This window comes from Myxocyprinus asiaticus, chromosome 45 (genome assembly GCF_019703515.2).
Source record: "Myxocyprinus asiaticus isolate MX2 ecotype Aquarium Trade chromosome 45, UBuf_Myxa_2, whole genome shotgun sequence".
NCBI lineage: Eukaryota > Metazoa > Chordata > Actinopteri > Cypriniformes > Catostomidae > Myxocyprinus > Myxocyprinus asiaticus.
Window position 1 is genome coordinate 16,524,788 of NC_059388.1, and position 23,956 is coordinate 16,548,743.

The window sequence follows — 23,956 nt, forward strand, 5'->3', positions numbered from 1 at the left end:
CGTAAAATTGATCCTTACAAACTAAACTACTAAAATATGACTGATTGGAATTAGCTAGTATTATTGAATCACTGTTAATGAATCAAACTAATGTGACACTCTGAATTTGTGCCTGCACGTGCCGTCCCGGTCAGAGGGGGATCGCGCGCACCAGCCAAATCTTTCACCTTGATGTCGTTGGACTTTTGACACGCGCTGATAGTGCGAGCATGCAGGTTTTTTTAGGCGCCACTAAAGGTTATAGCAACAGTGGCGTGCGACAGCTCACAGTGAGCCAAAGTGGTTTCAGAACCTCCAGGCGCACCATTAGATTCAAGGAGTGTGGTGTTTTAAGAGCATTTGGGTTTAGTTTTACCACATAGATTTTTTTAATAGGCTTTTATTTTTTTTATTTTTTATTTTATTTTTTTGCACAACCTTTATTCCCTCACCGATATTCCTATAAGTCCAAAAGACTGATTTTTAAGAGTTTCTGAAATGCGTCTTTCCAGATCTTTGTCAATAACATCATTAAGTGGGCTTCCACTCTGGGAGGAGGATAGTCTACCTGTGGAAGACCTCTTACTCTTTGAGATTGCATGGGAAGTAACCAATAAGGGTAAGAACTTAAAATACTCTTTACATGTAATTGTGTTTATTTTTTTACGTGTATAATTTTACATTTGCATGCAATCTTGTGTGAAATGTCTGTACTTCTGAAATCATGTTAAAATGGTCAAATCCATGGGCCACTTGGCAATCCGTTTTGTCCCAGCACACCTGATTAATCCATCACTCTTAACTATTTTCTCAGGTAAGAAAGGGACAAGTGAGTAGGTTTGAACTCTAGGCCTGAGCAGGATTACACAACTTTTTATTCATTTCATAGAATATGTATAGTCAGTAACAGTGTCCTCTAAATGTATTGCATAACCTTAGTGTGAAGTTTTCTCCATGTTTGTGGCCCCTGACCTTGAGACTGTTCACCCCTTATTAGATGGTTTGAAAATAGTGCAGCATGGCAATGCTGTAGTTTGTTATAATGCATTTGTGTAGGTTTCATATACCCTCCTGTATCAGTGGGACTGTTTGGCAGGTTAAACATTAAGCTACGAGTCAATAGCCACATTTTTGAGACCTGATTACATTTTTTTTTTTTTTGGTGGAAAGTTCTAGCCCAATACAGATAATGCTTATATGTGCAATGACTGTGGCCATTTGCTTTAAATTGTATTTCAGTGGCATTACCTCTGTATGTGTTATGATATGTCTTTTCAGTTTTATTGAAAAACTCTGAGGCGAATCTTATTGTTAAATGTAAAGTTTTAAAGTCTTTGTATCTTCAGATGTTTTAAAAAGTTTTTAGAAGATCCCTTGGAGTACACATGACATGTTTACAGATCCTTCAGTGCAATGATTTTGGAGATTTTTCTCTCATAGACATTCATAATTTTTTCTGCAGTGGGAGGAATATACACTGTCATTCAGACTAAAGCAAAGATCACAGTGGATGAATGGGGGGAGAACTACTTCATGATGGGACCCTACTATGAACACAACTTCAAGACCCAGGTGGAGCAATGTGAACCTCCAAACCAAGCCATTAAAGTTGCCATGGACTCCTTAATTAACAATGGCTGCCAGGTATTGCATATCTGTTGCTGTATCAGAATCAGCTGGATATTAAAGCTGGACAGAAATTCAGAAAAAAAAAAAAAAGCTGTTTGGCTGAACTTGATTCAATTGTGGACAGTGGTTCCACGTGTTTTAAAATTTTTTTTTATTTATTTTTATTTTTTTTATTTTTTGTAATCTCAAAACAAACACTGTGTGTAGAAAGAACCTAATTTAATTGGGTAAACCCAATAAAATTAAACGTGCCAATGTAACTCAAATAAATCTTTTATATTTCTTTATGTATGTTAACATGCTAAATTAATGCTGGATGGAAACACAACAGAGTGTAGTTTAGTAACTATGCTATAGTTATCACAGCATTTGCTCAATGAAGTGAGCAATCAGTTTCATGTGCACCAACTACCTGTCCTTATCATTAGCAAAAGCTCCACTCATCACGGTAATCCCCAAAACTCCAACATAACAGAAACTGTCTAAATCTCAACATTACAAAACACTAACAAGAATCCCCCTTTATATTCATCTTGTACAAAAACACATAAACTACTTATATTTTCTGAATATTCTGGGTTATTTACAAGTTAAGCTCAACTGACAACATTTGTGGCATAATACTGATTACCACAAAAATTAATTTTGACTTGTCCCTTCTTAAAAAAAAGCAAAAATCTAGCTTACAATGGAAGTGATACGTTAAAATGCTCACTGTTTCAAAAGACATGATTTTAGTGTGATAAAAACAATTACTAACCTTTTCTGTGTAAAGTTATAGCCAATTTTACAACTTCATTGCCATGATGATTTAATAATGTAAGTGCTTTTAGAAAATTATAAGCTTCACATTTCTGCCTTTAAACCCTACAAAAATTGCCTCCATTCACTTCCATTGTAAGTGCCTCACTGCAATGATTTTTGCTTTTTTTAAAGAAAAGGAGGGATGAGTCGAAATTAATTTTTGTGATAATCAATATTATGCCACAAATGCTGTCAATTAAGCTTAACTTGCATCAAATCTGGAATATTCCTTTAAATGTAGCATTTACGCTGCCTATCGAGTCCCATGCAAAGCATTCTGGGAAATTGAAATCTCCTGCCCAGATTCATCAATGCTACATTATCTTTTTACGCCATATGTAGTGCTGCGTGTTCTTCCCAAACAAAAGTCTTAGTTTCATCAGTCCACACATTTTTTGCCAGTAGCATTATGGAGTGTCAAGGTGGTCTTTGGCAAACTTCAGGTGTGCAGCAATTTTTTTGTTGGAAAGCAGCGGCTTCCTTCATGGTGTCCTGCCATGGACACCATGCCTGTTTAATGTTTTCCATGTAGTAGACTCATGAACAGAGATGTTAACCAGTTCCAATTATTCCTTCAAGTCTTTAGCTTTCACTCAGGTTTTCTTTTTTACCTCATTGAGCATTATGCGGTGTGCCCTTTGATTCATCTTCGCTGGACGGCCACTTCTAGGAAGCAGCCACAGTACTAAATCGTGTCCATTTACTGACAGTTTGTCATGCTGTGGACAGTTGAATATCCAAGCTCTTCGAGATAACTTTGTAACCCTTTCCAGATTGATCTTGATCGCAGGTCTTCTGAGATCTCTTGTTTGCGAGGCATGGTCCACGTCAGCAGATGTTTCCTGTGAATAGCAAATTCAAAATGTTTGAGTGCTTTTCATGAGTCAAAGTAGCTCTAACTCACACCTCCAATCTCATATTTTTAATTGGATGCCAGGTTTTTCTATTCCTGACTCTGTTTATCTTTTGTTGATGTCATTAGCCTAGGCGTTTACATACTTTTTCCAACCTACACTGTGAATGTTTGAATGATGTATTCAATATCTACAAGAACATACAATCATTTGTGTGTTATTAGTTCAAACAGATTGTGTTTGTTTTATTATTATAACATAAAAGAAGATCAAACCTAATTTTGAGACAAATTTATACATAAATGCAGGTAATTCCAACGGTTCAGATACTTTTTCTTGTCACTGTATATTCAGAAAAGATGTTCCTGTATGAAAATGTAAAGTAAATGAGGAATCAAAAGGAATATAATGACCTGGATGAGTTATGTCAAACTTGTTGCTTTTTATATGGATGGTGCATTTTCTTTCTTTGATTACATTTGCCATTACAGCTATATATAAAAAAACCTCAATAACAGATTTTTGTGTTTATTTATTGTTCTCATTCTGACCAGCAGATGACACTAGAGTATTGCTTTAGAGTGAACACTGATAAAACTCATTCAGTGACCAGCAGAGGCACTAACATATTGTTTTATTTAATGTCAATAGGCTGCATTTCTTATTTTAATATGTACAGTACCTATGTAAATTTGTGTGTCTATATACCTTTAAATCTTGGTATAATGCAAAGCATTTGTTGACACATTGAGTTTTACAAAGTGCAGCAAGAATAGAAATATGAGGGACAAAATATGCAACTATTTATTTAGCAGATCCTTAATGAGGAAAAGTGAAGAATGAGAACAAGCAATTTATCACAAATGATAAAGCTGTGTAGCAATAGAGAATTTCATCCTGAATAAACATCAGATTAGTTCCACAGTTAGAGCAGAAAGAAAAATGGGTTCTTTTATTGTCTTGCCAAGCCATTGTATTACAGTACCTAGGCCATGGGTCTGTATTTTTGTCTATTTTCAAATCTATCTTGCCTTAATTTCCTCTCTTCATGGCAGGTGCACTTTGGTCGCTGGTTGATAGAAGGTAGTCCATATGTCATCCTCTTTGATATTGGGACAGCTGCTTGGAACCTGGACCGCTGGAAGGGGGATTTGTGGAATGCATGTAGCATTGGGCTGCCCTATGACGACAGAGAGGCTAACGACTCGCTCATCTTTGGCTCTCTTGTGGCCTGGTTCTTCAAAGAGGTGTGTTATCATGGACATTCAAAATGTAGCATTATTTGTGTGTAACATGAACCTTTAATTTCAATGATGTCTTATAAACTGTGAACTTTACACTAAAAGCCATGCAGTTTTGTTTGCTAGGAAAAGTGGTATTGAGGTAGAGGGATATTAAGCTGCTGATATTAAACCTGTCTGTCTTTCTGCAGTTAACAGACCAACTTCTGGACAAGCCCAATGTAATCGCTCATTTCCATGAGTGGCAAGCTGGGACCGGACTGGTACTGAGCCGCTCCCGCAAGATACCCCTGGCAACCATTTTTACCACACATGCCACCCTCCTGGGGCGGTACTTGTGCGCAGGTAACGCAGACTTCTACAACAACCTGGACAAGGTGAGAGGATTTTTTAGATTAAAAAACAAATGCCCTCACAATTTTCTGATATTTAGAGAGTCCTACAGAAATCAGCTGCGTTACTCGGAGTGAACAGTTATTAAAGTTGAAGCTGGAGTGAGTGTGAGAGTGTATGTGGTGATAATTGAGCCTGGTGTAAGGAGCAGAAAGGTTATCATGCCTGAAGGCCACAGAGGTTGATTGAAGGATAATTGACAGCATCTTATGATTTTCCGGCTGATACAATGCCAATTGGCCCCAGAGAGACTTCCTCTATCCACTGATGAGGAAATACTGACACACTCTGTTAGTTTTGACAAAAAAAAAAAAAATCTAATTCCTGTATTGCTGACTAATGCATTCGTTCATGTGTATACCTAGCCACCTTCTTTTAGGCTATTCTTTTTTCCCCCTATGTGATGCAGTTCAACATAGACCGAGAGGCAGGAGAGAGACAGATCTACCATCGGTACTGTTTGGAGAGGGCTGCAGTACACTGTGCACATGTTTTCACCACTGTGTCCCAGATCACAGCAGTGGAGGCAAATCACATGCTCCATAGACAAGCAGGTTGGATAGGAATCACCTGTGTCACAAAAAACCTGTCCTTAAAGGTACTGTAAGCGATTTTAGCTGTTCTAGAATTTCTACAAACTGAGCCGTTGGATTAGCCACGCCCCCTTTTTCCAAAACCTGCACTCAAAAGATACCAAATGAGCTTTATTGAGACTGATACGAGCAGAAGCGGTTGTCAAAAACAACAACAGCAAAATTGTGCCCTCAACTGACAACTGTTATGAGCAACATGGCATAAAAGTGGCATTATGCCTCAATTCACTGCAACTACAATACTATGAGAACGTGCAAAATGATTGACAGGCAGGAAGCGTAATTGTCCGTGGACCGCGGACACATTTTTGTTTGCTGTTTACAGAGTCTAGAGCTGTCACAGAGACCGGTGAGATCTCAGGACACTTAATTCATTAATATCTTTCAGGAAGTAGTCCGTTTTTTTGCATAACTTTCCATGAAAAAAATCGCTTACAGCACCTTTAATGCCCTAAAAGCCCTAATTAATTTTGCCTAATGGCCCAGCCGGGCAAAATGTAAACCTGTTAAACTAAAGCAAAAACTCTATTACATTGTCAAAACATGCTTAAAATTTGATTGAGTTGTATGGAGCTAGAACAAAAGTATTATGACTAAAGTATTTGAATCTAAATTTTGTTAAAGGGATAGTTCACCCAAAAATTTAAATTCTCTCATCATTTACTCAACCTCATGCCATCCCAGATGTGTATGACTTTCTTTCTTCTGCTGAACACAAACAAATATTTTTAGAAGAATTTCTCAGGTCCAAAAATCACATAAAGACAGCATAAAAGTAACTCACTCAGATGACTCCAGTGGTTAAATCAATACCTTCAGAAGCGATATGATAGGTGTGGGTGAGAAACAAATCAATATTTGTCCTGTTTTACAATAAATTCTCCTCACTGCCCAGTAGGTGGCGATATGCACAAAGAATGTGAATTAGCAAAAACAAAAGAAAGTGAAAATGGACACAAAAAAATCTTTGTTTGTTTTCTGCAGAAGAAAGTATGTCATACACATCTGGGATGGCATGAGGGTGAGTAAATGATGAGAGAATTTTAATTTTGGGGTGAACTATCCCTTAAATTTAAATTCTAGACATAACAATTAACAAAATGTAAGATTTTTGTGGTGTATTTTATACATTCGTTTTTTTAAACAGCAGATTTTTTTGTTTGTTTTGAATTTTTCAGAGGTGGAATTATCTGAAAATATATAATAAAATTACAGGTTAAAATTTTCAGATTAAGAAGAAATTCCAAACTCCAAATACAAACCTCTCAAACTCAGATCGTAAACAAACTAGGCCAAAGGTCAAGCTTCCGCACTACTAATCACAGAGCTAAAAAAAAAAAAAATGCTGTTTAAAAAAACTATAAAATACACCACAAAAATCTTTAATTTTGTTAACTGTCACATGTCTAGAAGTCAAATTAACATAATTCAGATTCAAATACTTTAGTCATTGTTCTAGCTCTATATACAATACTTGAAAAATGTCTAATTTTTCTAGAGATATAGAGCATTTGTTTTCCTTGAGCACTTATAGCATTGCCATCACACTGTACAGATCATATATGCATTAACAGTCCATCATCCTTGCAGATGTTGTCACCCCTAATGGCCTGAATGTTAGGAAGTTCTCAGCCATGCATGAGTTCCAAAACCTGCACTCCACAAACAAAGCCAAGATCCAGGAGTTTGTAAGGGGGCATTTCTATGGGTTAGCGCACTCCCATATATACACTATATACACTTGTCATATATTTTTGCTTGTTATAATTTTCTAATATCGCTTCTCACTGGCAGCCATCTGGACTTCAATCTGGAGAAGACCCTGTTCTTCTTCATTGCAGGGCGATACGAGTTTTCTAACAAGGGAGCAGATCTGTTCCTGGAATCTCTGTCCAGATTAAACTATTTGCTAAGGGTATGAACAGTCACTTCTGTACTTTGAAACCACACAACAGTGGTTCCAGAACACATTACTATTGTTATTGCTCATATTGTAATACCACAAATCATATGGCTTATTGTTGAGGTGAGGTTCGTTTTTGTATGCAAACATATTATCGCCTGGCAGACCAAAATATCATAGAGACTTGAGGTTGGGTTCTTTTGATGTGGGCCAGTAAGCAACCGCCCAGAACACCCTAGCAACCAATTAGCAAAGCTGAAGTAACCACTCAGATAACCCGAGTGAGCAAATTGCAACATGCTAAAAACCACTCAGAACACCTTAGCAACGGCATAGAGCTCTGCACAGGAAACCACCATTCGCATTTTCTTCAGAAAATCTTATTAGTATTGCTGTAGTGTTAGTGACCCAGTCAGAAGCAAATGATGTCCATTACTGATAGTGTGTTTGTATGACAGGTGCAAAAGAGTGATGTCACGGTGGTTGTGTTCTTCATCATGCCTGCCAAGACCAACAACTTCAACGTGGAGTCTCTTAAAGGACAGGCTGTACGCAAGCAGCTGTGGTGCGTAACTGCTTAAGGGAAAAAACCTTTACCATCCATCTGTTCCTCTACTAATAATTCTAAATAAAGATCAAAGCACAAGAATGGTTTTTCCCCCACAGGTCATCTTCATCTATAACAGTTAGCACAGCTTTATAAACTATATATATATATGTGACAACAGACATGTCAGCTTTCCACACAGAAAGGTTTTATTTATTGATGTCACCATCACAGTAATACACAGGACTCAGTGTAAAGCACAGATATTTGCAATAATGAACATTACCCGGGACTACATCTTGGGAGCTACACAGTTAAATGATGGTAACCATACATGCACACAACATGCACTAAAACACACCATTTGGAATTTTAACTAAGGAGAACATATGCCCCAAAACATTTCAGATAACCATTTCACAGTTCTCAAGCCCCATTTGGCTCTTATTTTTACAAGGCTTCAGCATGTAAGAATCCAATCTAGCTTTCCATTGTCTCTTAGGGATACAGCCCAGTCTGTGAAGGAGAAGTTTGGAAAACGGCTTTACGAGAGCTTGTTAAGGTGGGTGACTCTCACTCTCTGTAAACTCTCACGCAATCCTGTCATAGCAGAGCTTAAAATTGATGCGACAGTAAATGTTGTCAGTATAAGTTGTTGAAGCAGGGGTATGAAAATCTAATGCAGTAAGCTGGAATGGCTGTGTAACCTTTGTGTGGTTAAAAGTGTTGATTTTTGACACTGTTAACCAGGTGTTGATGAGAGGCCACCACACTTCATCAGGGAGTTGTCAGTTCATTTATGACATTCTGTGATGTCAACAGGTCATTTCCTGTGTAATCGGGAGGCAAGAAGGCTTGTTCTAAATGTCGTGTGTGTTTTTAGAATTTCCTCTAAAGAAGATTTGTGTTCACAGGGGTGAGATCCCAGACATGAACAAAATCCTGGACAGAGATGACTTCACAATTATGAAGAGGGCCATTTATGCAACACAGGTCAGAAAATGAGTCCTTATCACATAGGAAATCGACGTGTAGCTTCTGAAAGTACACATACTCTGAAATCAACCCCATTCTGCTGAATTACTGACAAGCACCATGCCCTATCAGACAAATTTGCATCAGCTGAAACATGATCACCTTTTCCGCTAGCACTACTGATAGCATGTTGTGCAAGCAACCTCCAATACACAGGTTCTGGTCCCCTGGTACTAATTGCTTCACATATGATAATATATGCATTACTTATGCATTCACATAATGATGTGATAACGATTCGGAAGCTGCATTTTCGCTTTAAAATAGCATTTTTACTCCACTGGCTGTTAGGTTTAGGGTTTGGGCGTATGGTTAGTAAAATATGCATTCCTGTTTACTGTATTACATCATTTATTACTACAACTGAAGCTCTCACAGTAAGCACAGACCGATTTCAGCAGCAGAACTTTCCAAGTGTATCTGTCTGCATCCTGCTAGATGACAAGGAACACCCACTACATGACATGCCCACTTAAAGTAACCCCATCCCCCCCCGGCACACAAAGCAATTCTATTTGCTGAAAGAAATTTTAAACTCCTAAAATATTTAAATGGTTAAATGCAAATTTCTCTGTTCTGTTTTCTCCAGTTAGCTCACAAACTATTAGCCTATTAGCTTAGCATAGTTTCTTCTCTTCATTTTCATTTAGTTTCTCATCACAGTTGCCATGTAGTGAAACAGAGGTGTGATTGTATTCTAAAGAACTTTTAATTTGTGGTATATGTAATAATTTTACAAACTGTTTAGTTTTAATCTTTGTGGTTAGGGTCAGGTATAGGGATAGGGTTATAGTTAGTTTAGGGGTAAGGATAGGTGTACCTGTAGTTGTAGGGTTGCTACGTGACTCCAAATAAACACAACAAATGTAGTGTATGAATGTGACATCCAACTGTTGCAAGATCACAGCATTTTACTTACATTGAAGGGGGCGTGGCTTGAGTAGTCTTGCAGGACGCAGACAGATCCTTTTTGAACTTTTGATCTACTGTCGCCAAATTCACAGTGTGATCAGTCTGGACAAATGTTCCACAAGTATCACATCACTACATGCCACATTGATGAATAGAAAACCAAATCAACCCCAATCAGAGACCATTAAGCAGAGACGGCCACTTCTATTAAAATGAATGGGAGAAATTAGAACGCCCAATGGTCAATGGATGTAGAAAGTAAGACCCACCTTCCAGGTATAAGAGCCAATCACCTTTTATATACAGACATTGCCGGTCAATCAATTTGAGAATGTGCTTGCGCTTTAGCTATTCAAGCAGGACAAATCGTGTTTTTTAGCGTAATCTGAGATAAAGAAGTTCATTTTATGATTCCATTGTTGTCAGATTTTGCTGCTGATTTGAAATATGTTCTTTGATTGTAATCTTAACCATCCGTTTTGGAGATTTCGGTCTTTCCCCATTCAAGTAGATAGGAGCTGCACTTGCATGCCGCTTGTTTACATAGAAAAATAGCTGTCTGAGAGCATTCCAAAGTTGGCCGCCAGTGAACTGACTTGCTAGAAAGACTTTGACACTGTTCTTTACCCTTGGTGGTTTTAATGCATTACATTTAATTTAATCTGCTTAGATACAAGCTTATTTTGGAACGCGAGACATGACAACAGTATGTTAAAGGGATAGTTCACCTAAAAATGACATTTACTTGCCCTCTTTTTGTTCCAAACCACTATGACTTCCTTGTTTTTAGAATGTTAACCTCAATCACCATTCACTTTCTTTGCATCTTTTTTTTTCATACAATGAAAGTGAATGGTGACCGAGGCTGTCATTCTACCTATCACCTCCTTTTGTGTTCCACTGAAAAAAGTCATGAGGGAGAGAAAATGATGATAGAATTTTTGTCTGAGTAAACTATCCTTTTAAATGAATATTTCCTTCTCTTTTGAAAATGCCACTTCATCACAAGGTTTCACCACAAATTGGAAGTTGTGTCGAAAGATGGACATTATAAAACCAATGAATAAAATCTCTCAGGGGGTTTTTATTCATTCTCTCCTGCATTTGCTTTTATGAATGGACTCTCATCAAAGGTCAGCCTCAGGTTATAGTGAATATCGACGTTCTGTGCCTCTTTAAATCTGAGGTGGAATCCCCTGTATCATTCTACTGGGTCGCTGGCTGAGCAGCTTGTGCTCCAGTGCACAGTGACGTAATTAACCCCGTTTCCTGACTGTCTGTGGTCGATAGATTGAATGTGTTACTGAGATTTATTCTACATCTTCTTAATGGCAGGGCTATGAGCAACCAGTCAACATACATCCACTCCAGTTAGATTTATCTGTATATCAATATTTTGGGGAGCTACCAAAGGGGAGCTATTGATCCGTTTGTGTAAGTGTTTGTTTATAAAGAATGAATGAAAGTAAAAAATGAGCCTAATTTTTCCGGAGGGTTAAAGTTTTCTCATTTCCTAGATGTGACAGTCTATAGGGTTTAATAGCAAGAATAACCAATAGAAACCATCAAAATTGTGCAAGCTGAAACACAGAATTTTGCAAGCTAAGCAATTTAACCCTCTATTGCACCTATTATGAAAGCAATAAAAAAAATAAAATAAAAAAAAATTGATTCACTTTTCTGTTTGAAATAATAAAATAAATATATGTTAATAATTTATTTTAATAATTTATTTTTTTATTTAATTATATACAAGTTAATAATACATTTTATTATAATAATTAATGATAAAATAATAATCAAATTACCACCAAGATGTTGCATGACCAAGAAAATGCCTTTTAGTGGATTATTCTTAGTCATCTCTTCATAATTAACCATTTTATTGGCATGTTATGTGCCTCGTGCTTGCAAAGTGAAGAAAATTAGTCTGTTAACCTGAGGCAACATCATACAATAGAGGGTTAAATATAATTTTCTAGGCAGAGGAGTTTGATTTACATACATACTTACATACATGCATATATATATATATATATATATATATATATATATATATATATATATATACTGTATATGTATGTACAGTTGCAATCAATATTATTCAACCCCCCTGACCAGCAATACATTCTGGTGATGTGAATTAAAATGCATCAACTAAAACCTCAGTAAACAGTCAAAGTAAGTTTTTAATACTCATTTGAATGATTTTAAGAACAAAGAGTTCGGTTTACCCAAATTTAAAAATAAAAAATAACAAATTCTCTCCACAAATGTCATGTCAGAAATATTCAACCCCCAAAGTCAATCATTTGTGGAGCATCCTTTATCCTTAATAACAGCAAATAAATGTTTCAGGTAAGTGTTCTCAGGCTTCGGACACCTCTCCATTAGAATTTATACACATTTCTCATGAGCAAAAGCTTCCAGCTCACTGACATTCTTTGGTTTCTGTGCTGCCACTGCTTCCTTGAAATCCCAACAAAGGTTCATCCATGACCTATCCCTGAACCAGATTTTGAACAACTTGGATGTATCCTTGGTGTTATTGTCTTGCTGGAAAGTCCAGTGATCACCGAGCTTCAATTTACACACTGAAGGCATCACATTTTTCATGCCAAAATGGCCTGATACCTGAAAGAATCCATGGTGTCAGTCAGGATAGCTGTTTCCTGCAGCCACAAATCACCCCATAACAGGACTGACCCACCTTCATGCTTGACTGTGGGGATGGCGTCGTTCTTTTCGTCACCTTGTCATCTTGCTTCAGAAGTACTGGACCCATAGGTCTAAAACTCATTTTCAGTTTAGTGTCATACATCTATAAAACCTTCTTCCAGGACTCCACAGGTCTTTCCTAATGACTTCTTGAATATTCAAGTCAACATTTCCCTTGGTGAAATTTTGCTTTCTTCCACACCCCAAGAAGGTTGCTGTTGTACCATATTTAAAAAATATATGAATGGTGCTGCCAGCTTTGTCTGTTGGAAATTGAAGTGCCTTGGAAATTTACTTTTAGCCATGACCTTTCTTGTGTAATGAAATAATCTCCTCTATTAGCTTTTGAGACAGCTTATATTTAATTGCATTTTTTGTATAAAAAAATGTTTTGCTTACAACACTAAACTTAAATTTTAAAACTTAAATAAGTGCAGATTGATGACTTAATTTTGTTTTAATACAATTACTTGTGTAACCTTACATATTTAAGAAACAGCTACATGCAATAGGGGTTGAATAATTATGACATGGCTGTATTTGTAAAAAATCCTGCTATTTAGAAATATTAGGTTATATATTCACACTATGACTTTGAATGTGTCACTCAACTGATATAGATGTAAAGTTTAAATGTTAAAATACTTCATAGAGTTCTCATCAAAAAATCCTCCACGTGCATCAATGACAGCTTTGCAGATCCTTGGCATTCTAGCTGTCAGTTTGTCCAGATACTCCAGTGACATTTCACCCCACACTTCCTGTAGCACTTGCCATAGATGTGGCTGTCTTGTCGGGCACTTCTCACGCACCTTACAGTCTAGCTGATCCCACAAAAGCTCAATGGAGTTAAGATCTATAACACTCTTTTCCAATTATCTGTTGTCCAATGTCTGTGTTGCCCACTCTAACCTTTTCTTTTTGTTTTTCTGTTCCAAAAGTGGCTTTTTCTTTGCATTTCTTCCCATAAGGCCTGTTGAGCGGGTAGAATTCAATGAAGCTGTCAGCTGAGGACATGTGAGGCGTCTATTTCTCAAACTAGAGACTTTGATGTGCCAGTTTTACTTTGTCTTTGAAGACTGTAGTGTACACCTTTGTATGAAATCTTCAGTTTTTGGCAATTTCAAGCATCGTATAGCCTTCATTCCTCAAAACAATGATTGACTGATGAGTTTCTAGAGAAAGCAGTTTCTTTTTTGCCATTTTTGACCTAATATTGACCTAAAGACATGCCAGTCTATTACATACTGTGGCGACTCAAAAACAAACACAAAGACAATGTTAAGCTTCATTTAATGAACCAAATAGCTTTCAACTGTGTTTGATATAATGGCAAGTGATTTTCTAGAACCAAATTAGAAATTTAGCATGATTACTCAAGGATAAGGTGTTGGAGTGATGGCTGCTGGAAATGGGGCCTGTCTAGATTTAATCAAAAATGACATTTTTCAAATAGTGATGGTGCTGTTTTTTTTACATCAGTAATGTCCTGACTATATTTTGTGATCAGCTGAATGCCACTTTGGTGAATTAAAGTACCAATTTCCTTCTGAAACAGCAAAATCTGTACATTATTCCAAACCTTTGGCCGCCAGTGTATATATATGTATATATATATATATATATATATATATATATATATGTGTGTGTGTGTGTGTGTGTGTGTGTGTGTATGATATATATATATATATATATATATATATATATATATATATATATATATATATATATATCACAAATACACTTGCATGCTATTACAAACATGCCTTTTGTTCTCTGTAGAGACACTCTCTGCCTCCAGTCACAACTCACAATATGCTGGATGACTCCATGGACCCCATCCTGAGCAACATCCGCCGAATCGGCCTGTTCAATGGACGCAATGACAGAGTAAAGGTGTCACTGTTTTTTCTATGATTAAAGTTCAATGTGTGACATCAATATAGTTTAATTAAAGTAATTGAAATGCCCGTGTTGTTTTTAAATGCTTCACACTGGTAGCATGTTGTATTGATTATATTTGGGGACTTCATACAAAAACAATCATGTTGTATGAATGGCCTTTGTGTGTTAAGTATAATTGTTGTGTCAGATTGTGTTCCACCCAGAGTTCCTGTCCTCCACCAGTCCTCTTCTGCCAATGGACTATGAGGAGTTTGTCCGAGGCTGCCATCTGGGAGTGTTTCCGTCCTATTACGAACCATGGGGATACACGCCAGGTTCGATACATAACTCACAACCAAACATACTTATTTTGCGAAGGTACACACACATAGACTCACATGCTTTACTATTATTACATGTCGTCACATGTCACATTTTCACAGATTTTTTACATCTTTACATTCTTTCATTCTGGAGGAACATGGAGCTTCAAATAAGGCTAATTTGTATGACCAGATCTTATAGCAAGAGTAATATACAGGTTATATGGGTGATTCTCTCGAAACCTGTCAAGAAAATGTCCTGGTCATATTTAACCCCATTTCAATATAAAAAATAAAATGACAATATATTTGCATAAAGAAAATTAAGCCTATGTAGGACCATTAAGATTTTTTGCATTGTGACATTATTTTCAGGACACTTAAAGGGATAGTTCACCCAAAAATCAAAAAATTCTCTCATCATTTACTCATCCTCATGCCATCTCAGATGTGTATGACTTTCTTTCTTCTGCTGAACACAATCAGTTCTATGGACTGAAATGCCTTGTTGATGAGAGTGGTCAACAGAGAATGGCAAGACTGGTTCAAACTGATAAAGTCTACGGCAACTCAGATAACCGCTCTGTACAATTGTGGTGAGAAGAATAGCATGAGGGTTGCACGTTGGTGCTGTTTTGGTGGCAAGAGGGGGACCTACATAATAGTAGGCAGGTGGTTTTAATGTTGTGGCTGATTGTGTGTGTGTGTGTGTGTGTGTGTGTGTATATATATATGTCAGGTTGGATGGGGACCGTCAGTGGACAGCCATTTTCAGGTCTCTCCAGAGATGTTCGATTGAGTTCAAGTCCGGGCTCTGGCTAAGCAACTCAAGGACATTTACAGAGTTGTCCCGGAGCCACTCTTGCATTATCTTGGCTGTGTGCTTAGGGTCATTGTCCTGTTGGAAGGAGAACCTTCGGCCCAGTCTGAGGTCCTGAGCGCTCTGAACCAGGTTTTCATTAAGGATATCTCTGTATTTTGCTGCATTCAACTTTCCTTCAACCCTGACCAGCCCCCCAGTTCCTGCCGCTGAAAAACACCCCCACAGCATGATGCTACCACCACCATGCTTCACCGTTGGGATGGTATTGCGCAGGTGATGAACGGTTTCTGGTTTCCTCCAGACATGACTCTTGAAATTGAGGCCAAACAGTTCAATCTTCATTTCATCAGACCAGAGAATCTTGTTTCTCACAGTCTGAGAGTCCTTTAGGTGCTTTTTTTTTGCGTCTTGCACTGAGGAGAAGCTTCCGTCTGGCCACTCTGCCATAAAGCCCAGATCAGTGAAGTGTTGCAGTGATGATTGTCCTTCTACAAGTTTCTCCCATCTCCACACATGATCTCTGGAGCTTAACCAGAGTGACCATCGGGTTCTCGGTCACCTTTCTTAACAAGGCCCTTCTCCCCTGATTGCTCGGTTTGGCCGGGCGGCCAGCACTAGAAAGAGTCCTGGTTGTTCCAAACTTCTTCCATTTAAGAATTATTGAGGCCACTGTGCTTTTGAGAACCTTCAATGCAGCCAAATATTTTTTGTAGCCTTCCCCAACTCTGTAGCAGGCAGTTCCTTTGACCTCATGGCTTGGTTTTTGCTCTGATATGCATTTTCAGCTGTGAGACCTAATATAGACAAGTGTGTGCCTTTCAAAATCATGTCCTATTAGTTGAATTTGCCACAGGTGGACTCCAATCAAAGTGCAGAAACATCTCAAAGATGATCCAGAGAAATGGGATGCACCTGAACTAAATGTCAAGTGTCATAGCAAAGGGTCTGAATATTTATGTCAATGTGATATTTCATTTTTTTCTTTTTATTAAATGTGCTAAGTTATCAAAAATTTAGTTTTTGCTTTGTCATTATGGGGTATGGAGTGTAGATTGATGTGAAAATGTAAAGCATTACAGCAAAAGGCTGCATCATAACAAAATATGAAAAAAAATGAAGGGGTCTGAATACTGTCTGAATGAACTGTATATATTTTTATAAACATGAACTAGATTGCTATTATTGATCATAATCTGTAATCTGTCATGTGTTCAGGTGAATGTACTGTCATGGGAATCCCCAGTGTGACCACCAATCTGTCTGGATTTGGCTGTTTCATGGAGGAACATGTCTCGGAGCCCTCCGCATATGGTGAATGACTGACTGGCCACTTACCAAAACTTTTTTACACATCTGGTTTCCCAATTTAATGTGCCTTCATCCTAATGTGTTATCCTTTTGTTAAGTAAATGTGTTTATTTATTATTCAATATCATAGAAGTGTATTGCATTGTATTGCACATTGTGTCATATGTCCACTGTCTCATTAAAGTCATGACTTTCATAGGTATCTACATTGTGGACCGGCGGTTCCGTTCTGCAGACGAGTCGTGTAACCAGCTGACTCAGTTCATGTTTTCGTTCTGTCAGCAGTCGCGACGACAGAGAATTATTCAACGTAACCGTACGGAGAGACTCTCTGACCTGCTGGACTGGAGGTACCTTGGACGGGTGAGTGGCCTTTCAGCTGTCTTTGTGAATCTTTTTGAACTGTCAAATTATGTAAAAAGGACATTATAATTTTAAAATCTACAATTATTATGAATACTTGTTACCTATTTAAATGTGGCTCAACTGCTTCCGAATGTTTCACCATCCATGTCTTTTAAGTCCATCTCTCCAGTAGATATAAATCTGAATTGATCATTCATAAGTTTAAGGAATCGATAGACCTGATATATTATCATTTTATGGCATGGCTACTTGCTAAATAAAGTAAAATATCTGGATGTGAAATATTGATTTGTGTTCAAATTGTTTAATTACATGAGAAGGAAGAAACCGTAGACTGATGAGAGACATGAAATAGTTGCACAGTAGGGAGTGGGGAAATCAGTTGCCTGGAACAATGGTCAATTATACGGTTTAGAGGTTATTATATGACCAATCAGAATCAAACATTTCAGAGAGCCATGTAATAATATGGTATACAATGTGATTGAGTACACTGTAAACCCTAATAAGTTAGCAGAACTAAAAAAAAAATGTTTTTAAAATTTTACATGCAATCAATTACATCAATTTTTTTAAGTTAATACACTCCCAAGTTTAAGTTAAAATAAATTTCAGATTTTGATTTTGTACTACATGCATGTTAATTGCTCTTAACTTGAAACATTGAATAAGCTAACTCATACATTTTAATGGTACTTAACTTTAAACTGAACTCATTGGCTGAACTTAAAATGACCATGTAAGCTCAATTTACATGGTATATACTTCAAGTAGAGGGGACCTATGATAACTAACAAGTACTAGCTAGAACTAGCTAGTACAGTGAAAGTTAGCATGCCGAATGGATGCTAATTGGCAATACTATGCTTTGATTAGCATAGCAATTGCTCAGTGAGTAAAGCAATATTTTGTAGAGCAAATTTAATTTATACCTATCCTCAACCTAAGCTCAAGCTTAACTATTTACCATAATAGTAACCCCCAATAACAGAAACTCTTCTAAATAACACAACAAAACATTAAACACTAACAAGTCTCCCCTTTTAATTTATCTTGCACAAAGACACACTATATAACACTCAGTTTTAGCATTTACTCTTCCTGTTGATTGCCATGCAAAGCATGATTGGAAATAGAAATCCCCTGCCCAGTTTCAGTTAAGTTGCTGTAAATTTAGAGAAAAGTTTATTGAACTCAAAACAACAGAAAAATTCAGGTTTCTTAAAAGGTGTAAGTTTCATGAACTCGAAAGGGAAAGTTCTAAATACTCATCAAGGTTCATTTATTTGAACTAATTTGTATAATTTAATTTTTCACTACCCAAAACAATTAATTATTTTGAGCATTAGGGTTTATAATATAGGGTATTAGCTAATTAGATGTTTATAACATTTTTATTATAAAATGCAAATAAGATGACCTATTTTTGTTGACTCTGTACAGTTCTACATGCATGCTCGGCATCTTGCCCTCAGCAGATCCTTCCCCACTAAATTCAAAGTGGACCATCTGAACCTTCCACCGGTGAGCCTTGATAACACTCACAATTTCTCTGATGCACATTAATACTCATAATGAACTGGCTGTCCTGTCTCACTGAAAGGGAGAACAGAATGTTTTCAGCTATGAATGTTTTAAATTATTTTATAACAGAAATATCTTAAGCTTATCACTCGTTCAAATGTTAGCAGATCATTCAAGTTAGGATTAGTGTATCTTATGTAAACTAAGGTGTAGTAGACAATTAATTATAGGCCTACTCATTTTCTTCCAGCTTAACCATCTTATTGCAACAAAATGTATAATGCAAGCATTATAGTATGTATGTGTGGAGTCTAATACTCTTCAGTCAAGAGGATGAACCTCTGAGCTTTTTCTCGCCAAGATTAATCGACAGTATAACATTTAACTGTGTAGAAAGATGACTAGATTCCTATTCCAGCTCTGGTGGTCCCAGTAGGCTAACTCACAACTATGATCTACAAATGTGCTTTACAAACCAAGGAATATACACACACACACACACACACACACACACACACGCTCACACAGAAAATGAAAGAAAGTCTGTCCTGTTTATGGGGTAAATGAGTAAACAATTAAAAATGGCTCATACTTTGGTTTTAATTTAATTCATTTTAAATTGAATTTTAGCTTTAAACTTAGTACTTAGTTTCAGAATTTAGTATAAGAATTAATATGAGTAAGCGTGTCTTGGTTTGTTTCCACAGACACAAGGTTTCCGTTACCCGCGACCCTCCTCTGTTCCCCCTTCCCCATCGGTTTCTCTCCACTCCACCCCTCACCACAGTGATGAGGAAGATGAAGATGACGAGCCATATGATGAAGACGAGGAGGCGGAGAGGGACAGACAGAACATCAAGGCACCTTTTACTCTGGGTGCAGTGCCCGATGGTAAGAAGAAACAACCAGGACAGAATGATTAAGATCTGCACCCTCCTGCATATCTCACCTCCACAATTCATCCCTGCATCAGATCTTAGAACTCTGGAACTTGAGAACTTGTTACTCTAGGACATATTAACACTGACTACCATAAGAGAGTAGTATTTTCATTCTGACTATAGCTTTTGGATGAATTGATGAGACAATATCATTAAAACATTAAAACCTACTGACATGAACTAAAACAGTGGTTCTCAATTAGTGGGTTGCATCCCACTAATGCGGACAACAATAATGCTAATGCAAATAATAAAATGCAACTAATCATATAATTATGCATAGTTAGAATTGCAAAAAAAAAAAAAAAAATATTATATATATATATATATATATATATATATATATATAGCCTTATAAACTTTTAAAGTGAGAAAACGCTACACATATCTTTTATTGTTGGCAAAGGCTGTGCTTCCAATCAAATTGTATTGGCGAAAATTCATTAAGTAATTTGGTAGAAGCTTGGAAATGTAAGCAGAAGCCAACATGGACAGCTTGCATGACATGCCCTCATCCTTGAAAACTGTGTTATTAAATACTTTCAATGATTGTCCAAGGCATTTTATATACTTCTGTACAATAAAGAATTTTGGTGTTGGGTTGCCACTTGGTGCCCAGTTTAAAATCTGGGTCCTGAAGCAAAACCAGTTGAGAACCACTAAATTACACTGAATTAGAAGGTATCTTGAATATATCGAATGCCATGTACAGTTTGTTCAACTGGTGAGATATTGGTGGGAAATAACTTCCTTCAGCCCTTTTGTTTTGGTGTTCCGCCATACTGTTGATGTGTGGCGAGGTCTTCCTTCAAGTCTTTTCAACAGATCTGGGATATTGATAAAGTGAAGCTATAATATTCGAAACAAGGCTTTCTTTTTCCCTCCATCTATGCCATAATTTCTCCAAAACAATTACAATAACAATATACATAATTGTCAAACATCACACTAATGGTTTATTAAAAAGTCTCACACACTATGGCAGATTTCAGTGCAAATTTAGTTTAATTAAACACATTCTCGTATGTATTTTACATGGTATTGAATTCAAATGTTGATTCAGTGTGAGAAAATGAAAAGGGGGGAAAAAAACCCTGTACAGTCACTTTATAATACACATCATTTCAATCATCATAAATAGTCTCTTTTCCAGGATATGGATATGTCTTGAAAAAACAACCCATTATCTCACCTGAAATAAAACAAAAACAAATGAAAATACCTTTCTGTAAGTCTTGCTATATTCTTTGGCTTACAGTGACTAATTATAAGTGGAATGACACAAACAGCTCCAGTGAATCACAGTGTGACAGAAGAGGCACATATCTAACTGTAATTGTCTTCAAACAGTGATGAGTGTAGAATCATCAGAAAAGCTGAGGATGAACTTTTTTAAACATTTCATTCCGCATGGCTCACAAAAATGGAAATATTCAGATTTCAGAGGGAGATTGTTAGTGCACTTGTAGCTGGTTTCAGTAAGGCTCACCCTCTTCTCTTGCTTGTTGGAGGACATTTAAGAGAAATGCAGCTGCTTTGGAGACACTCAGATTTTCTGTGTTTTGGCTGCGTGATTCTGTTGAGAGACAGAGACAATTCCATAATTGGTTTCTGAAATCAAATCAGAGCAGAGGAAGAGCTTTCTGATATAACATAGTCTAAACTTTACATAAGTGTTTGTTAGAGTGAATTGCATGAGTAGATACTGTGTAATATTGTAAGCTTGTAAATACACTTTGTTAGTAATATTAGCCTTCTATTATTGTGGTTATTTTAATTTACACTGTAAAATATGCACACCAAGGATAATTAACGGTTCACAAATTATGATATTTACAATGAATGATTCATACCCAAACGAATTGTGTCGTATAAGTCCCCTTCGTTTCTGTCCTCTGCTACAAAGCGCCTTCCCTCTATTACAAACATTGAAAAGTTCATTCGGAATCACAAACTGACAGTTTTAGACGCAAAGATGCTTGGAAAAAAATAGCAATAACATACGTGTGCCCTTCAGATACAACATTGCTTGGGGTGTCCAGTTCCTGCGCTGAAAGCTTCCCTTTAATCAAGAAAGATTAATAATTTGCACAAGTCACAATTTCAACCATATTAAGACTGTGCTATCACGCAGCTCCGTTACCTTTGGCGCGCTCCAGGAATGGGACACAAACGTCGCCAGAAGTAAGAGCGCAAGTGCGTACGCCGCAAGAGTTCTTAAACCCTGCAAATGTAAGTCATGTTCATATATAACTTTAAATACATTTAGAACCATCAGAATAATAATAATAATAGGCTAACTGCCATTTAAGATATGGGATAAACGGAATTACACTGTGCGTAAAAATGTCTTAACACGATTCCACCATGCGTAAAAGCCCTGCCATTCTGTTCAAGGTTCAATTAAAGTTAAGCCTAATCATCAGACTTTGTGGCTTAATGTTTATTACCAGGGAAAGTAATTTCGACTCGTCCCTCGTTTATTTAAAAAAGCAAAAATCTCGGTAATGGAAGTGAATGGGGCCAGTTCATAAACGTTAAAATACACCACGTTGCAAAAGTATAGCTACAAGACGTAAACATTATAGGTTTTAATATGATTTGAGTGTGATAAAATATCTGTTCTACATGAGTTTAGTGTGATAAAATCACTTACCGGGATAACAGGATTTACGGCGTTATGTTATCATGACAACGAAGTTATAAAATTGGATATAACTTTACAGGTTAGTTAGCGATTTTATCACACTAAAATCATGTTAACACGTATAATGTTTATGCACTGTGGCTATACTTTTGAAAGAGTTCGCATTTAAACGTTTACGGACTGGCCCCATTTACTTCCATTGTGAGTGCCTTGCTTACAAAACACACCAAAATCGTTTAAAACAGTTAGTTGCTATTAACGGGACTAATGCGCGCACGAATATGACTTACTTTCATGGCGTCAGATGTCCTCTTCAGCAGTTTAGTCTCTGAGGCAAGATCAAGAGTGAAGACGGTGAAGTGTGTGCTTGATATTTATAATCATCAGGGTGGAGGAATGCTGAATGAATTAGTCTTCAGCTATAGGTCAAGTCCCATTGATCCACAACGGGGCAGGACCACGAACCTTTTAGACGCATTAGCAAACCCTGCCTACTACTAAACAAATTGAACATTATTCCCCATTATTTCAAGAAACACATGTTTCTCCATCCTACACTGTAAACCAGAATAAGTTAGCAGAACTCTAAAAAATGGTTATACAAAAAAAAAAAAAAATAATACATTCCAAATTTAAGTGTCAGGTTTTGATTTTGTACTACTTACGCATGCTATTGCTCTTACCTTGAAAAAGTTTTTTTGCAACACAAATATTTCCATCACTTTATTCACCCAAGTTAAGTCTGACTAGTGAATTGCTTAAATAATGGATAAAGCAGTAAGATACACACTTGGTATCAGTCCTCAACTGAAGCTCAAGCATCACTCTTCACCATAATGGTAACACCCAAAACTCCTACATAACAGAAACTCTTCTAAATAGCAACATAACAAAACATTAAACACTAACAAGTTTCCCCCTTTACATTCATGTTGCAAAAACACATAAAATAACACTTAATTTTAACATTTACTTTCCCTATCGAGTCCCATGCAAAGCATGCTGTGAACAAGAAATCCCTTGCCCTATTTGAGTTTACCAACCCCCCCAAAAATTAAGTTCATTAGACTCAAGGAAATAAAACAGTTCAGGTTACTTAAAAGGTGTCAGTTTTGTGAACTCAAAAGAAAAAGTTCTAAATACTCATCAAGATTAATTTATTTGAACTAATTTGATTTCATTTTTTTCCTACTCAATACAATGAATTACTTTAAGCATTGGGGTTTACAGTGTAAGAGCAATTCTATAATGTCAGAAGCTGTCCAGGTCTGGTGTAGGGAAATCTCCAAACACGTATACTTTTAATAGTAACTAATGAAAAGAAGAGGGCAGAAAGTATTGATATGTTTACACCTGCAGCAATGAAGCGACTCCAATAAACCAGCTAATAATTTTATATGAATGAAAGCAGTGTAGTTTCTAAGTAAGAGACTGATAGGCTTTCCCTGCTGACACTAAATATATCTGCTGTGCTTTAACTCCAAATGACTTTCAGTTTATGCCTCTTCTGTACATCAGTTATAGATAGGAAG

At 36.8% G+C, this 23,956-nt stretch overlaps 2 protein-coding genes across 2 annotated transcripts; one reads left to right on the plus strand and one right to left on the minus strand.

The window, feature by feature from the left end:
- Positions 1-248: 248 nt before the first annotated feature.
- Positions 249-20,998, plus strand: gys2 (glycogen synthase 2). Its single transcript, XM_051688791.1, has 16 exons — positions 249-598; positions 1,442-1,623; positions 4,322-4,513; positions 4,699-4,884; positions 5,310-5,454; positions 7,084-7,201; positions 7,288-7,408; positions 7,855-7,961; positions 8,446-8,505; positions 8,858-8,936; positions 14,391-14,504; positions 14,701-14,827; positions 16,854-16,949; positions 17,146-17,309; positions 18,756-18,836; positions 19,544-20,998. Exons 1-16 carry the CDS (start codon positions 478-480, stop codon positions 19,757-19,759), a joined length of 2,109 nt encoding a protein of 702 aa, XP_051544751.1. The 5' UTR covers positions 249-477; the 3' UTR covers positions 19,760-20,998.
- Positions 20,071-22,769, minus strand: spx (spexin hormone). Its single transcript, XM_051688792.1, has 5 exons — positions 22,715-22,769; positions 21,921-22,001; positions 21,782-21,839; positions 21,631-21,693; positions 20,071-21,353 (listed from the first exon to the last, which is right to left on the minus strand). Exons 1-5 carry the CDS (start codon positions 22,718-22,720, stop codon positions 21,253-21,255), a joined length of 309 nt encoding a protein of 102 aa, XP_051544752.1. The 5' UTR covers positions 22,721-22,769; the 3' UTR covers positions 20,071-21,252.
- Positions 22,770-23,956: the final 1,187 nt, after the last annotated feature.

What these genes read in the sequence shown, in the direction of transcription:
- spx (XM_051688792.1), bottom strand. An exon ending in ATTCCTGGAGCGCGCCAAAG is followed by an intron (nt 21,840 to 21,920) that starts GTAACGGAGCTG and finishes TCTTGATTAAAG; the next exon opens with GGAAGCTTTCAGCGCAGGAA. An exon ending in ATACGACACAATTCGTTTGG is followed by an intron (nt 21,354 to 21,630) that starts GTATGAATCATT and finishes GTCTCTCAACAG; the next exon opens with AATCACGCAGCCAAAACACA.
- gys2 (XM_051688791.1), top strand. Translation starts at nt 478, where the DNA reads ATGCGTCTTTCCAGATCTTTGTCAATAACATCATTAAGTGGGCTTCCA. An exon ending in GCTGTACGCAAGCAGCTGTG is followed by an intron (nt 7,962 to 8,445) that starts GTGCGTAACTGC and finishes ATTGTCTCTTAG; the next exon opens with GGATACAGCCCAGTCTGTGA. An exon ending in CTCGGAGCCCTCCGCATATG is followed by an intron (nt 16,950 to 17,145) that starts GTGAATGACTGA and finishes TGACTTTCATAG; the next exon opens with GTATCTACATTGTGGACCGG.